Source organism: Athene cunicularia, assembly GCF_003259725.1.
Source record: "Athene cunicularia isolate RWA chromosome 2 unlocalized genomic scaffold, athCun1 chr2_part1, whole genome shotgun sequence".
Classification (NCBI taxonomy): Eukaryota; Metazoa; Chordata; class Aves; order Strigiformes; family Strigidae; genus Athene; species Athene cunicularia.
This window is the reverse complement of record NW_020799095.1, coordinates 33,071,302-33,087,884: the sequence shown is the minus strand read 5'-3', so window position 1 is coordinate 33,087,884 and position 16,583 is coordinate 33,071,302. Positions and strand designations below refer to the sequence as shown.

The window sequence follows — 16,583 nt, the reverse complement described above, 5'->3', positions numbered from 1 at the left end:
ACTTCTGGTGCTCTGAATTGGGGGGGGGCGGCGTATTGAGGGTGGACACAACACCCACAAGATATCACTGCCTAAATAGGGCAAGCTGCTGTGACTGATCAACAGTTCAGATAAACATCATCAGGTGCAAATGTGCATACTAAAAAGGCTGACTGTGACCCAAGAGTATAACCACATCCTTTGGTATGCTGAAGGGTGCTAGTCCTATAAGCAGGGAGGAGCACCAGCACATACGGTGCTGTAGATACAGCCAGTTGAATTAGATTTGAAAAAGAGGAGTGAAAAAGACAAATACTGACTGGAAGGAGACTGAAGTTGTAGAAAGTGACATTTTCCCTTCCTGCCCTTACAGTGTGTAAGATGGACATCTCATTTTTGCAGCTTTTTGGTGGAACAGACTAAGTTCATGGATCTAGCTTCTGTCCAAACAGAATTCAGGTGAACTCTCAGCAGGAAATGCTTTGGACTATGAGGTCTCCTGTAGAGTACTAAAGTAAAACCAATCTCAAAGTTGTGCAGCTGGAACAGTCTGACAGTGTGACTGTCACAACTCACTTCTGAGCTACATAAATAGCAAGTTAATTAAGTGAAAGACAACTGATCCTGTAACCTTATCATCAGGCAAATTGAGATTGCCTGGGTCTGATGAAAAACCCACTGCCTCCTGAGGGGTCCAACCTTCAGAAAGTCACCCAGCAGAGACCTGGAGAGGTCAAAAGTATGGGGGAATCATGCAGAAGGGGTAAGAACCAAACTAGTTCTGTCCTTATTAAAGAAGTGGAAATAACCAAGAAGAAATAAAGAACTGTAAAATAAAAAAATAAAGAATAGAGGCGTCCACTAAAGATAGCCAGCTGAAAAAAGTTCCAAGACCAGAAAACCAAAATGAGAGAAGCAAAGAAGGAGCTAAATAAATCCATCTTCCGATACTGAATTACTTACAGTCCCATTTGGCTCCACTGCATTGTAGCACAAAGCTATCTCCCTCTATTTTAGATAAAAATGTCTTTCCATTTTAACTGGGACTAAAAGCTACCTTAACCATCAGTAAATAATATTAGACTAATTACACAAGTCTTTTTAGTTAATTTAACTCTACCAATTTTGCAGCTGGAAATGAAGGAAAGTCATAGAGAAGCTGATTTAATCCAACAGACTATGTTATTCATGTTGAAAGGAAGAGAATGAGCAAGAGACATAGTAGACAGATAAATAGTGATAGGAACAAGACTGTACAAGTAGAAGAGGAGAAAAGAGAATAGTAGGAACATAGCATTGTTCTTCCCTCAGGGTTCTGTAAATTTGAGGCAAGTTTCATAAAGCATCATCTACAGTCATCCATTATATGCTGTCTCTTGATGTAAGAAAACAATCAAGGAATTCTTGTGCAAGTAAATTACTGAATTCTGGTCCAAGCTAGGCCAGTGGAACCATTCACCTGAGTAATGATTGTCAACCAAGTAAAGTCCTGCAGGACCGAATTCCCAGCATTGCAATGAGGGAATAAACTGTGTGTCTCAATATGACCTGTTAACCTAAATAACACAAGATCATCTACAGCAGATTAAATAGACCACAGTTCCTGAAAGTTAGCTGAGAAATCAGGCTGAAGTTCCAGCTGACTTTACTTCAGGCTTACTTTAAGCTAGCATAATTGCACACTGCTGCCAAAAGATCACTGGCCATCCCCTGCTGTGTACTTTCTACTGCCTTCCTTGCTCTAGGAAGAGCATTCATTCGACCATATGGAAATCCTAACCAGCAAGCTAAAAATACAATACTTTTTTTTTTCAGCTGGACCACTTCTTTGAGCCATCTTTCCATAAGGCCATACAAACAACAATGCCAGATTAAAAAAAAAAAAAGAACCACGTAACAGGGACACTGATAGGGAGCAGGGCAAGGATGCAAACACATCAGGAGGTGGCATCACCTATGCTGACTATGAGTACGGAATTCAAATCAAGGGTCTTAAAAAAAAAAACCACCACCACACAACCAAAACAACACTAAACACACACCCAAAAAAAAAGAAAACAAACCAAACAACAACAAAAAACCACACACCACACCCGAAACAGACTGATTTGATTTCTTGGGTCCAGACCCAGATATACTTATTAGGCCAATTTTGATACTTCCCTAACACTCCTATATTTCAAGTTTTTTAACAGGCATCAGCCACATAACAAACTGTTTAGTCTACAAGCTTATTTTCACACCCAAGCTGTACTACACCCAGCATGACACCTGTGTCTCCAGAACAGCTTTTTTATCAAAAGTACATTTTGATCCCATAATTACTGTTTCATATTGTGTGACAACAGCAAAAACCGCAGTATTTAACTGAAAGGAACAACTTTCAGAGATTGCAATAAACGACCCTTAAAGTTACAAATAACAAAAGAGCAAGGTACACAAAATCAGCATCACAGTTCTTGAAACCTGACACTCAATCTCTTTCAATCCTTTCATCAACAGGAGTTAAAACTTGACAGACAAAACATTTTATTCTGCTGCTCCTGTTAATCATTAACCAAAAAGTGGACTTGTTAAATCCATGTTTTTGTGGTGAGTTTTAGTTCACGTTTTAGTGAAAACAAACCCTGCACACACTCTATCAAATTCTTATGGCTTTCTTAAAATTAAGCTAGGAGTCAGGTGCCAAGCAGAAGTCATTTTATTGCTTTATTTCTGAATTTGCTTCCAAATACATCTATTTTAGAGCATGCCATGCTACTGGGTATTTCTCCATATATCACAATGCAGTAACTCAGCACACTTCCCCAAAGCACATGGACAGATTTACAAAGGTAAGCAAAGCAGCTGATCAGAAGGTTAGTTTCTAATCAGTGCCTTTCCAACTGGCAGCCCCTGATGCTCTCAGCAATCTTGCCTCCCACTGATCAGTAGCCAAGGAAGCCTGCAGCACAGCTGACTGCATCCAGATATTCGTCTCCCCAGTTCTATGGTACAGCTTCACCTACCTTCGCCAATATTCCATACCATTTTGTCTCACCCTTGGGTGTTACCCGGAGGAAGCATACAGAAGTCACCTTTAATAGGTAAGATGATCTGTTCCAAGCCTATAGACTTTGAATATACTAGATAGTCTTATATACTACTACTTTAGATAATATAGGGTATCTTAATATGGTTTTAAAAAATGGTAAAGACATCCATATGGGTAGTTATTTAATTTAATGTAAAACAATTCAACACTGGCAGGCACATACCCATTGCTGTCAAAAACAAAAATTCTTGGAAAAAAAAAATTATCTAGAAAACAGCTCTCTGGATACAAAGTTGATTCAGTTATGCCAATGCTGCACATATAGCACCCTACCTGTAAGTAGTTGAAGTTCTTTATTCACTTTTTCAATTAAAAATTATCTTCTAAACTCAAAATGGTTTTGCTATTTGCCTTCCTTCTCCCCCAAAGGGTGTAATATTAGTATTCCAACTTCTCCAGAGAAGAGTCTTAATATTTTCTCATCTTCCTTTCATACCTTTCTTTCAAAGTCCCTCTTTCCCCTGGTGTTTTGGCCCATTTTTTTGATAGTGGGGAAAAAAAAAAAAAGCGTGTAAAAAAATAAGTCACATACATTGGCATGAAAACACTGAAAATAAGAGAAATTTTCTGTTTTCCCCCTGATAAACCTGGAAAAACATGGGGTCGTTTTAGTGATTAAACTGTTAGATTCAGGCAAACAGGGTACTGAATACTGCACAACCAATGCAAACATAGTGCTCTCTATAAAAAGACACCGTATTCTAAAGACACATAAAAGTGTACTAATTACACCACAGACAACCAGATTATACTTAACAGAAAACCTAACTCAAATTCAGCTTCTCAAATTCAGATATTAAAGGGTATCTACAGAAGAACAAACGCCTTAGAGCCTACTAAGAAACAGTTCTTGCAAAATTAGACAACCAGAAGAAGAAAAAATTGCAGATATTTGCCGAGTGGTACAAACCAGTATACTGGAAATTTAGATTTTGGCATAAATTCTATCAATAGATGAGAATTCACAGGCAGGCAGTACAAAAATAGACACAGCAACAGGATGCGTACCAGACTGACCATGTCTACATCTGTCGGCAATAACTTACCCCAGCCCTCAGAAACCAGTGACATCTCAATTTTCCATTCAACCCTTCAAACTATCTTCTATGAAGCAAAACCAATACTGCCAACATACAAAGACTAACCAGACCAGCTCATCCTCTCAGCCCTTGAAGCCTCTAGAAAGTCCAATAAAACTCACAAGCGTTCCCAGATGCTGCTGAAATTACTGAACCTCCACTCACACTAAACTGAGGCTACCTATTCATATCAAATCCTGTTAACTCTGATATTTTAATATTCTTTTTCTTTGGTGTTCTTTGTTTAAAACAAATTAAGTACTTTAAAAAAATCAGAAATCAAATCTGTTGGGAATTTTCAGATCCATGTTTTATAATACTTGCCAGAGTCAAAACTTCACTTTTCACTTGTTCAGTACATAAAAAAGGATGAATTGCATAACTGCTTTTCCAAAAGCTTCTATAGGAATACATGGCCCAGCCAATGAAGAGACTACTCGCTTCAAAACCAAACCCACATTTTCTTATATATCAGTTTCTAAATTACAGCTGGATAGCAATATACCTTATCAATAGTCTCAACCTGCAGTATTTTAAAATGTTACTTATAAACCCACAAAATATCCACCTTCAATATTTTTATATATATAAATTGTTCTATAAATAATACTTGCCTGGTTGCAAGCTATCTCAGGCAGAAGTCATCAAGTAGCTAACTATGCAAATTTTCAGCCAAGGTATCTGAAGAGAAGTAAACTAAAGTTCCATGTTCTCAACCTATGATTCACATCCAAAGCCAGTATTTATAAGCCACAATGAAGAACCAACAGGAATCAAAAGATCTTCTGCCACATTCAAGAATCCCCAACTGGCTGCCACTGCTAATAGAGCAAACGAACGCATACTGTCAGTACTTCTCTTTGAAAGTGCTATGTTCTGCAACTTGACAACTTAAGAAATTAAGTCATCTCCATCTTCAAATAATCATTTCTTGATGCTGACAAATTTGCCAAATCTCTGCCCCATCTCTATTCAGTCATGTGTCCCAGGAGAAGGAGAGAACTTTTTTGAAAGCAGACAGTTGACAGGTAAAAGAAAAACAGACTGACTACCTGAAGCATTTCAGGTTTTATACCTGGATAAATTAAAGAGACTCGACCTAGTTCTCCTTATCAAGGCATCAGATAAAAATATATGCAGATTCAGTTAGCTCTGTCAAAAACATCTACTGAAGTTAATAAATTTACAGGCTATGACAAGAAGATTAGAGGCACTCAAAATGCAAATCAGCATTCTTCCAAGACCATCCAGTCAGTACGTACTACAGGTGACATTTAGTCATACTTTTACTCAATACATGTAAGGTGACTAGAAGAGAGATAACATAGAGTATAATGTACCATAGTGATGACACACAGCATGTATCAAGATCTAGGTACTCAAACTTCAGAAGTCCAGAGCCATAAATTTCCCATACATATTTAAGACTAGTAAGTCCTGCTAGATGTTGCAGGAATCCAAGTTATAAACATACACAAAGTTTAAGATTCACACATCAATCAATGGAAAGCATCAGAAGGCTATAAGAAATACCCGTGATGTTTGGCTGGATTTCCAACCAAACACACAAGCTTTTGTTATCAGGCTGAAAGTATGTTACTGACCCAATTAGACCTAGCTGAATAAAACAGTATGTTCACTTCAGTGTTATCCTGTAACATACCACAGCTGTACCCTAAAAATTCCTAGGTATAAAACCCTAGCACCTATTTTAAGTAAGGTTCATTGGAGTTGAGGAGCTCCTTGCTTACTTCAGAGACTTCTGCCAGTGATTTCACAGTCTAGCAATGAAATGATCAGTCACAAAATATTTCTGCACAGAAATGAAGCAATTTCTGTTATGGAAAATGTTTTGCTCTAGTGACACTTTGGTTAGTAATTTTGCCACAGAACCTTTAAAGCATTTACTAAAGAACCTATTGATATCTATGTTAAAAAAATTCAGTTTAAGGAGCACTTGAATGATGGAACACTGTTTTAAAGCCTGAATATTCTATGCATCCATATTTAGCAGAATGTACATTTAGGTAGACTGCAGCTAATCAAAACTGAAAAAGAAAATTAGCAGACCTTTGCTGCTGTAATGAAGTGCTTCAAGCAAGTTTATGAACTCAGCTGTATATTTAGAAACCAAGTAGCAAGTATGCATACAAGCAAGGGAAAATGCAGCCCGGAAAAAAGAGCATGAAGGCAGAGCAATCAGAAATAGCCTTAATACTCTCACTTTGATATGCACAGCACACAATACAGTGCGTAAGGTTCAGTTCACCAGTTGAAGCAGTTTTCTTAGCAGAAAAGCAAAAAAGCAAAGCTTACCAGTTCACCAAGGAGATCACTCACCAATTACTATTACAGACAAAACAGAGTCAACTTGAGGAAATTAGTTTCATTTATTAACAATCAGATCAGAGTAATGAGAAATAAATCTGAAATTTCAAAAAAACCTTCCCCCCACCCCTCCCTTCTTCCTGGACTTAACTTTACTCCCAATTTTCTCTATCTCCCCTCCCTCAGTGGTGCAGAGGAACAGGTAATGGGGGTTGTGGCCAGTTCATCACATGTTTCTGCTGCTCCTTCCTCCTCAGGGAAGGACTCCTCACACTCTTCCCCTGCTCCAGCATAGGGGGTCCCACCCACAGGAGACAGTCCTCCACAAACTTCTCCAATGTGAGTCCTTCCCAGGGTTGCAGTCCTTCATGAACTGCTCCAGCGTGGGTCCCCTTCACAGGCTGCAGTCCTTTAGGAAGGGACTGCTCCAGTGCTGGTCCCCCACAGGTCCTGCCAGGAGCCTGCTCCAGCGCAGGCTTCCCACAGGGTCACAGCCTCCTTTGGGCATCCACATGCTCTGGCGTGGGGTCCTCCAGGGGCTGCAGGTGGATCTCTGCTCCATTGTGGACCTCCCAAGTGCTGCAAGGCACAGCCTGCCTCACCATGGGCTGCACCACGGGCTGCAGGGGAATCTCTGCTCCTCTTCCCCCTCCTTCACTGACCTTGGCATCTGCAGAGTTGCTTCTCTCACATATTCTCACTCCTCTCTTTGCAATTGCTCTCCCCCAGGTTGTTTTTTCCCCCCCTTCTTAAATATGTTATCCCAGAGGTGCTACCACCGTCACTGATGGGCTCGGCCTCGGCCAGCAGCGGGTCCATCTCAGAGCAAGCTGGCATTGGCTCCATCAGACACAGGGCAAGAAGCTTACAGCAGCTTCTCACAGAAGTCACTCTTGTAGTTCCCCCCACTACCGAAATTTTACCATGCAAACCCAATACTTAAGACACAGCATGTTGTATCTTAGGCAGACTTTTTATTCCAATTATCCAGCTACAAACAAACATTCACTGCCTTCCAGACTGCACCGCCATTCATAAAAAGACTGTGTTGTTGGTTTGGGTTATTTGGGGGGGGAAGGAGGGGGAAAAGAGGGAAGCAGGAGGATATTGTTAATAACTAGCAGTTTCTCATATTTAGAAAAAAAGTCTACCAGCAAGCTGTATTTTACAGTCACTTACTCTTCTCTTATTTAGAAGTTTACTATTTTACTGCTGTGTAAAAGCCACACAGTAACAAAAGCCTTCTGTTGTATGCTCAAAACTAAAGCAATTCTACTACTTGTTACAGTATCCTTAAAAGTAGTTGTAATAATACTCTTATATAAAATGCCCTTTAAGGAAAATTATGGATACATATTTTAAAAAATATTAATCTCAAAATTTCTTTAAGAATTATTTTGAGAGATATCTTCAAAGAGGACACATAGTATATTAGTCCTGATTTATTTGGTGGCCAGTATTTCAAGCTGAAGAAAAAAAGAAAACAGTGTTTTCTTCTAAAATTAAGTTTAGTTCACCTCTATTGTGACCGTATTTATCAATGTGCATTCTAGTTTACAGATACAAGTGTAATAACCATAGCAAAACTGTTTCTAAGCACAGGCACAGAGATCCCATTTCCCTGGAGAGAGCCTCTTGAACCAGAGCTGTGAGAGCTCTGATCACAAACCTATCCGCATATCGAAAGCCTACATTCCCATTTCCTCCTTCTTTGCCTCCTTCTGTTTGGGCAAAAGGCAAATAATACTACACCTATGGTTATTTTGTACTACATAAATGCTGGGAGTGGGGTGTTAAACTATGGCTATATCAACAACTCTTATGAACAACTCTACAATAACAAACTTGTAGATGCATGTGATGAAAGATTTTTTTTTTAAAAAAAAGGAACTTTGAGAACTACAACTGTTGTTATATTAAAGATTTTTTAAAACATAAACTCAAGCATTCAGACCATGAATCATCTGTGCAGCAGATGCAGAAACAGCTCAAGTCTGACAGGATTACTAGCAGGAACCTACCACTATGAGAACACAAGTACCTGAACTGGCTTTGGAGGTAAACAGTATAGCTGCATTTCTACAGCTCTGAATCCTTGAGTATTAAGTACTGTACGATCTAAACTGACTGCAATGAGAGTCTTTCTGTCTCCACAGCGAGTTCCAAGAAACACATGTGCAAGTGCAGAGACTCCAGTTATGCTAGATTCAGCTGAGATCCAGATGAGTACTATCTCAAACCTTCAGTGGCTAGCTCCACAGAGTCCCCTCAACACATTCCCCAGGACTAAAATCCAGGTGTCTTATTACACAGCTGTAATGTCACACAAAGGTGCCAACTCAGTTCTGGGTCAGTACTGCATTCAAATGAATAAGCCACCCCATCAATAAAACTAATACAGAAATGCCAAGTGGAAAACACCCCACCTTTACAATGTTAGAGTAATTTAGACCAACTCCAAACCAATTCTTCCAGGTGCAATGACATGGCTTATAATACACTTATTCCAGTGAAACATATCAACAGCATATTAATTCACTTGCAACGTTGTAAACGATCTGACTTCCATGTACAAGCTGAGCTGTGCTTTAGGTAGTAGAACTTCCTTGAATTCCTAACACAAGTTCAGTACTGAGATCTCCTGATCTCTCTGAATCAAGTTGGAGTCACAAGGACCCACATCTACATGTAGCTAGTAAGCCCGACCAAGCTGTTTGTGCAAATGCTGGATGCCTCTCTGCTGCCTGATATCTCTATCACATGGATTATTCCAGGTCCTCCATGATAAGCATGAATAGGAGTAGCTTGTAGTAAACCATAAATACATTATCTATTTATACCCCACTGTATACTAGAATTAAATCATTCTTAAAATAACATCATCAAGAAAGATGCTTGGCACATAATAGGATGATGGGAAAAGAAAGTCTTTTTGACCAATTCCTAAACTTAGCTTCCCTAATCTCTCTTTGAATACCAGTACTATCAGCCCCCGGACAACATACAGGCACCAGCCAATTTCCCAAGCCATGACCTAAACCCCCTTACATACCACTCCATATGTATACATCCCCACGCAATACCTAATATTACTTTTTCCTACATCAACGTGTATCTGCTCTGCTTTTTGATTCAGAAGTTCAGGTACACTGGAAGACATCAAAAGGGCCCACTATGCAAGGTAATAACAGCCGGTGCTGACACAGGCAAAGCTGGAAGCAGTTGCCACATGATTACCAGACACCTCAGTATGTCCATTATCCAAACAGTTCAAGTTTACAAAAATTGCTGCTTCTCTCACACACACAAAAACATGACCCTTCTAGAGCCAAGACTCAGTATGACTTGTCAGGCACGCAACTGTGCTTTTTAACTAGTAGTTGACCATTCAAAACCCAAGACACTGGCTACCACCTCACTATCAATAATACAGAAGTCAACCAGCCAGGAAGCTTGTTTTGCTTAAAAAAAAAATAAATCAGGCAGTGCTTTCACTGACAAGCACTACACACCATCTTAGAGGCAACACACAACAGACATGGAACACAGTAGACATCAGTGTATAACAGCTGAAAGTATATGGGAAGCCAACTGCTCTAACCTGCTGTTAAATTCTCTAGTGACCCACCTACTTGAGGTACATGTTCCTGAGTTAGTCTGTTTCTTTAAATTGTTAAAGCAAGACTAACTTCAGTGTAAGCAATTAATCCTAGTCTCTTATCAGAAAAAAAAAAAAAAACACACCACACCCAAAAAATACACAACGCAGACAGCATCAGCAGGGAAAAAAAATGTCGAGTGCAAGACCAGGTCTTTTTAAAGATTAAAAATAAGTAGAAGCATGTCCATTGTAATATGGTTAATTTAATTCTGGTTTTCTTTCTAGACAAAAAGGCCAACAGAAAAACGGAGCTTCAGTCTCCTACAGGGATAAGGAGGTTTGCTTTTGCAAGTAAGTGTGTTAAAACTTCTGCATCTAATAAACCAGTTACAACAAAGTTCCAGTTTTCATACTGAAGTCAGAGCTTCAGTTTTGTTTCTGAATGTTAAAGGCTCCTCTAAGACACCTTGGAGACAGCCACCATGCTTCTAAACTCACTAACATAAAAGTAGTTTTTAAAATTTCAACTGTTACCAATCTGTTCTCTCATGCAATTAGTTTCACTTGAGAACCACTTAAACCTATGCTACATTGCAAATAGGAAAGTTCACGTTCTTTTCAAATCAAGATCACTAATGAACTTACTGAACTGTGCCATAAACAGACCCCGTCAGGTAGAAACAAGAACAGAATATATCAAGCAGAGAATCCATAAAAGTCCATCACTATTCCTTCTTAACTTCAAATAGCAAAGAAAAGCAGTATAAAGCCTACCAAAGATATTCTGTTTGATAAACTCAAGAACTTAACAGAATGAAGTGAGACATTGTTTGTTTTAGAACTCTACAGGTCTCCTTCATTCCTTGTGTCAGGAGAAGCCAGGAATAAATATATCCTAAATCCTGATGAGAATTCCCCATCACGCACCAGAATAATCCTCCTTCTAGTCACCATCACTCTTTTCTCCCCTCTGTATTTTTAACTTTGCTGTCAACCTGTATATATCAAACTCAGCAATGTGAAGAAATGCTACTCTTAAAACTTTACATCGCTGATGGTCTTCCCAGGAAAAGAAAGAAACAGCCTTTCTTTAGAAAGGGTGACGGTTTTGATTTTCTGTTGACAAATATTCAGAGAGCACATAGAAATCAATCTGTTCTTGCTCCCAACAACAGGTCTTCTCTGGAAGTAGTAACAAAGTCTAGGTTGCTAGGGCATTATGAAAACATCAGTGGCAAGTTGGGAAAAAGTAGAGGAACAAGATTCCTCAGTTCTGTGCCAAAAATTCACAGAACATTAAACCATCCTACCATTTCTATAGAACTTTATATTAGAAAATTAATTAGGTATAGCAAACTCTCTGCCAGTCACTGACAGCAACTTAAAACTTGGGCTCAGGCTCTTCATCTATCTTTATATCTGAAAGTTAGGAAGAGTTTACATACTGCCCTAAAGATGCTGCACCACCTTCTCTTCCAATTTTTATATGCAAAATCTTTTCAGAGGTAAAGGAACAGCTTAGTCTTTCTAAATACTCTCACTTTATCTTTTGCTGGAAGACAAACTAAAAAAGTGCCAAGCAGTGAGAGACATGATTCTCTTTTTCTAAAAATGCCTGATACCATGCAGCTTGATCTAATAGCATACAAGTCTGGCCAAAAAAACCCTCATGTAATCAAGTGTAAAAAACAAAACAAAAAAAAGGCATTGGGGTTTTTTGTTGTTCAGAAGTATTATCTGATTCCTCAACATTGACCATAAAAAATTAAAAAGACAGGGAAAGAAAATGTTTCTTCAGCTAGAAGGATCACATTCCAAGTAAGCATTAGATTCCAAAATTAAGAACACTACTTATTGGTTAAGTGTTCCAAGACTGAAGCTTTCAACTGGCAATCTAAAGTTGCTGTAAAAGAAAATTGGACACAGATTTTATTTCTTCCCTGTACCTAACTATGTAAGTGTTAAACTGTCAGAATTACACAAAACCCACACCACAGGTATGAGAAAAATAACCCACTGAAACAGCTGAAGAAAAAAAAATTAAAAAGAACCACTACAAAAAATGCAAACACACACCACAGAAATTGTCAAAATACTCAGAGATAGTTACATATTTCCATTTTAAAAATAAAAAAGAAAACGTCTTTTTCAATAGCATCTAGATGGAATTATGACAGAAAGCTAAGCTATTTTCTACTATTACTGAGATACTTTAACAAATATTATCCACACAAGCATTATAACTAGCGTTACTTAATAAACAAAGCACATACCACTCTGGCTGCTCTTTCCTGAGATTCACACTTCCTGCAAAACCAAGGTCCAGTGGGTACTTGAACAATTCCATAGCAAGCTGTTTTGAACAAGACAAAAATATTTCAGCAAACAATAAACAGCACTACAGTACTACTAATATGAATGTTATAAAAAAAAAGCTTACTATCACATCATTTTACTAAGTCAAACTGAGATCTATACACTGCACTTGAAATCGTATCATAATGGTAATACAAATGAAGTATAAGCTTCCACTTAAAAATTTATGCAAAATTTGTTAAATAAATTTGTTAAATAAAAATAAAATTCTGATTAACTTGAGAAGTAATATAGCCATTCAATAGCAGCAATGTTTCATATGTGATCTGTTTTGCTACTTATTTACCAGTAAAACAGATAAAACACTTCACAGTAACAAATATCCATCATTTATAGTAGTCTTTAAGAGAAAACTAAAAGCAACTAGCAAATTGGAGTTTGTCATAACACATTCATACATTTGGTTACTAACAAGTTCTCTTACTCTTCATAGTCAAATAACTGGTTATAAGTAGGAAATCCCTAATAAACTGAAAATAGAAAGTTTCCTTTTTATATATTTTCCCCAAAAAATTCATAAGGAGCTATAAATACAAACTAAACTGATCATCAGGGCTAGGATTAGTTGCAAGTATAGCCAGGCTACAACATAAATTCTTAGATTTTGAGACATGCAGACTTCTCTGCAAGACTGTCATCTCTATTTTTATAGCAGATTTAAAAAAAAAAAAAAAAGTTTGATAAGAAATTCCACAGAAAAAGAGTTTAGTAATTTAGCAAAACTGTTCATGTTTGAAATGCACAGACCAGGAAACTTTAGGAACTACTGAGGGAATGAAAATACAAGAACACAAGTGCTATGAGCATATTCTACTATGTGTATTAATTTAACAACTAATAATAAGCAATCAAAAATCCAAACATTTTCCTCAAAAATATAATCCTGAATCTGACATATTTTAATATCTCAATTTTCAACTATATTACTTAAATAATAAAATCTGATTTAAGTGTGTAACTAGAAATATATATATATATATGATGAAATTAAGAAGAAATCTGAGATTAAAATAGTATCTTCCAGTATATATATATATAAAAAAAAAACAGTATTGGTCTTGTGCTAGCCTGAAAACAACCAAAACAAACAACAAACAGTAATGCAACAGTAGTATAAAAAACATCTGGTTAATACACCGTTCCTTCTACAAAGGAAAGTCAATGAAATAATTTCCTGTTATATACATACATGTAGTCATATTTTCAAATGCATTATCCACATACCAAACTACCTTGATAAGCCCTTTCTACTGAACAATAAAGTTCCTGAACATGAGAAAAAACATCTTGTTTTTGTTGCATTTATATTAACCACAGATGAGGGGGACTTCGAACTCCTCTTCAGAAATTAAGAGAGAAATTTTACATGTGCAATCACACATTTAGATTAGTAAGAGATATTGCAGAGTAAGAAACTAATTAGAGAATGCAACTCAGAGACAGGGATGGCAATTAAATCCAAAGGCAACACGAGTTGGGCAAAGACCAAAATTGAAGGGAAGTACTTCTCTATCTGAAAATGTAGCAGAGTACACCTAGAGCCTAAGGGAGTCCACCACAGGTTTGTGCTCAAGCAAACTGTGATACTGTTTATTGAGTTCCTGGACTTCCTTTGGTTTATACTTCCACTGCTATGCAAAGCTTCTTTAAACACATGAAGACTGTCCTCCGCAACTTGCCAGTGACTTAACGCTTGAAAAGAAGTTTTGTCTGAACTAAAAATAAGTATAATAAAAAAATGCAGTTAATAAAGTCTCATGGGTAATACTGTTGTCTGAACTTCAAATAAGGACTACCAACTTTAACTATGAGGACTACCACTTTTACTACGGAAAGACTACAAAAAGAGTGGACATACTTCCTCTACCACCTTCAATGACCACATGACGCATCAAATCCAAAATGTAAAACATCAATGATACAGTAAATCAAAACATACAGTTTTTCTTTTCTTAAAACCTCCACAACAGCATCTGGATTTAGAAAAAACAGTACTTTTGCACACTTTCTGCCAGACTGAAATCCAAATTTGGACCTGACCATTAAAAAAAAAAAGTTCAATATTCTTGTACCCAATTTACTGAAGTGTCTCTGTACCAGGAATTCCTAAAACAGACTTTTTTTTTGTCAGTCCCACTATTTCAGCTCCAACTACTGCTATCATCAAATTCTTTCACTGAAAATATTAGCAAGACTCTAGATGCAAAGGAAGATGCCCAAGATAATACAAAAATAACAGCTGGTCAGGAATGACTTTTGAAAGTATTAATGGTTTAGTGTTCTTTTTCACAATCCTAAGTTTCCACAAAAGCAGTTAACGTTACTCAGTTCTTAAGGCAACAGAAAACCGATTCAAAACCAGAATTATTTCACAGATCCTGTCAGCTCACCTCAGCCTTCAATTCAACATTAAAAAGATCTGCAAAATAATTCAGTTATTCTTAAATTACTACTTCTCATTACTTCTTGTCAGTTTACAAAAGAGCATGCATATGAAACGAAGGTACTAGATCATCTTCAACACAACTGAAGACCAAGCATGAGACACATTAGTAGTATTTTCACATGCACTAGGATTCAAACTAATGAACTGCACTGAGGATTTTCTGTCTGCTCCAGTTTCTTCACCATCTAGGAGGAGTCTGAGCCAGCCACAGAGTTCGTATGACTGCTTAAGAGTTGATACTGAGAAACTATCATCTTATTCCTTGTTACTGCTACCATAAAGCAAAAGTGATCATAACTTCCTTTCTTAACTACGTAAGCAGCAGAATACAGTCCCTTCCTCTGCTCTCACAAGAAGGGTCAACCCACTGACAGAAACAAAACAATCACAAATAGAGGGAACATGCCAGCTCCCGAGCTGAGCTGGAAACCAACCAACCAGCCTCCACTAATCCAAACAAATCCAGTATCAGCCATTCCGACTAACACCCTCCCCCTGCAGAACCACAACAGGAAGTATCTTCATCTACCAGGAAACATCAGCCAAATGACATTCAAGGAAAGGCAGGCAGAGGAAGAAATCACATGAAAGTCTTTCCTACACACTGCTCTCTTGCAATCCTCAACCCGTCTCATCTACCGACTGCCCCTCAAATAAATTTTTCTAACTTGGGAAAGGCAGGGACAACAGGAACCGAGTATAAGAAGAAAGAAAAACAGCAAAAATTGCCAGAACAGAGATTAGTAACAAGTTCCACAAAGAAGGAAAGGAGTTTTAGGTAGTCTTAGGACTCCTGTAGCCGAGGTTGTTAACAGGGTGCAAAGGCAGATTGGGATGCACAGACATAGAAAAAATACAAAGGGTAAGAAGAAGAAAAAAAAAAAACAAAACAAAAACCAACTGGCAGGGGGGTTCTTCCTTTCTCGTAGCCATAATATAGGAAGCCATAATATAGGAAGTCTCACTTGAGGTAAAAGACAGACTGGAAGGATAGAAGATGACAGGACAAGTCAGACCAGAAAGCACGTGGCCCTAGAAACAGGTAAATAGGCTTCATGGGTGACAAGAAGGAGCCTGGGCAGGGGGAGGGAGAGAAGAAGGGGAGAAAAACGGCCAAGGGGAGTCGCGGGGGGGGGAAGCAGGCCCAAGGGGAGAGGACAGGCTGCATCACGAAGGAAGCAGCAAGGCTTGAGGCCGGAGTGGGTGAGCTGGCACTCGCCTGCCTACTCACCTTGATGCACTGCGACATTGCAGCCGTGCCCGTCGCAGTAGACAAGCGGGTTCTCGGCCCAGCCCCTCTCGTCGGAGCACACGCAGCAGCCGCCGATCATCTCCTTCATGCTATTGGAGAACTCGCCCTCCAGTGACACAGGCAGCAGCAACGGCTCGCTAGAGACCATCTAAGGGTTAAAAACACCGTCGTCAACACCACACACGCACGCACACACACGCTTTACCCCCTGCCTGCCCCCTCCCCCGGCGGTGTCTCCCCTCAGTCACTCAGCCGCCGCCGCCGCCACCGCCGCCACGGCAATGATTTAGGGCCCATGACCGCCGGCTGAGAGCCTCTTCTCGCCCCCGCCCGACCAACCGGCCAGGCTGTATCAGTCACGCGAGCAGGCAGGGGCGGCCCGGCGGCGGCACACTGAGGAGGACACCACACAGCAGGCAGACAGGCAA

At 38.9% G+C, this 16,583-nt stretch overlaps 1 protein-coding gene across 8 annotated transcripts in view; it reads right to left on the bottom strand.

Annotated features, from left to right (window-relative positions):
• MLLT10 (MLLT10, histone lysine methyltransferase DOT1L cofactor) overlaps positions 1–16,583 on the bottom strand; it is a 127,223-nt gene extending 110,640 nt beyond the window's left edge. For 6 of the 8 annotated variants that reach the window (XM_026841949.1, XM_026841952.1, XM_026841951.1 and 3 more), the window contains exons 1-2: positions 16,135–16,388; positions 12,355–12,434 (exon numbers count right to left, since the gene is read on the bottom strand). In XM_026841949.1, coding sequence (XP_026697750.1) covers positions 12,355–12,434; positions 16,135–16,303 — 249 coding nt within the window. In that variant the 5' untranslated portion in view covers positions 16,304–16,388. The other 2 variants (XM_026841950.1, XM_026841955.1) reach the window with 2 other exon arrangements.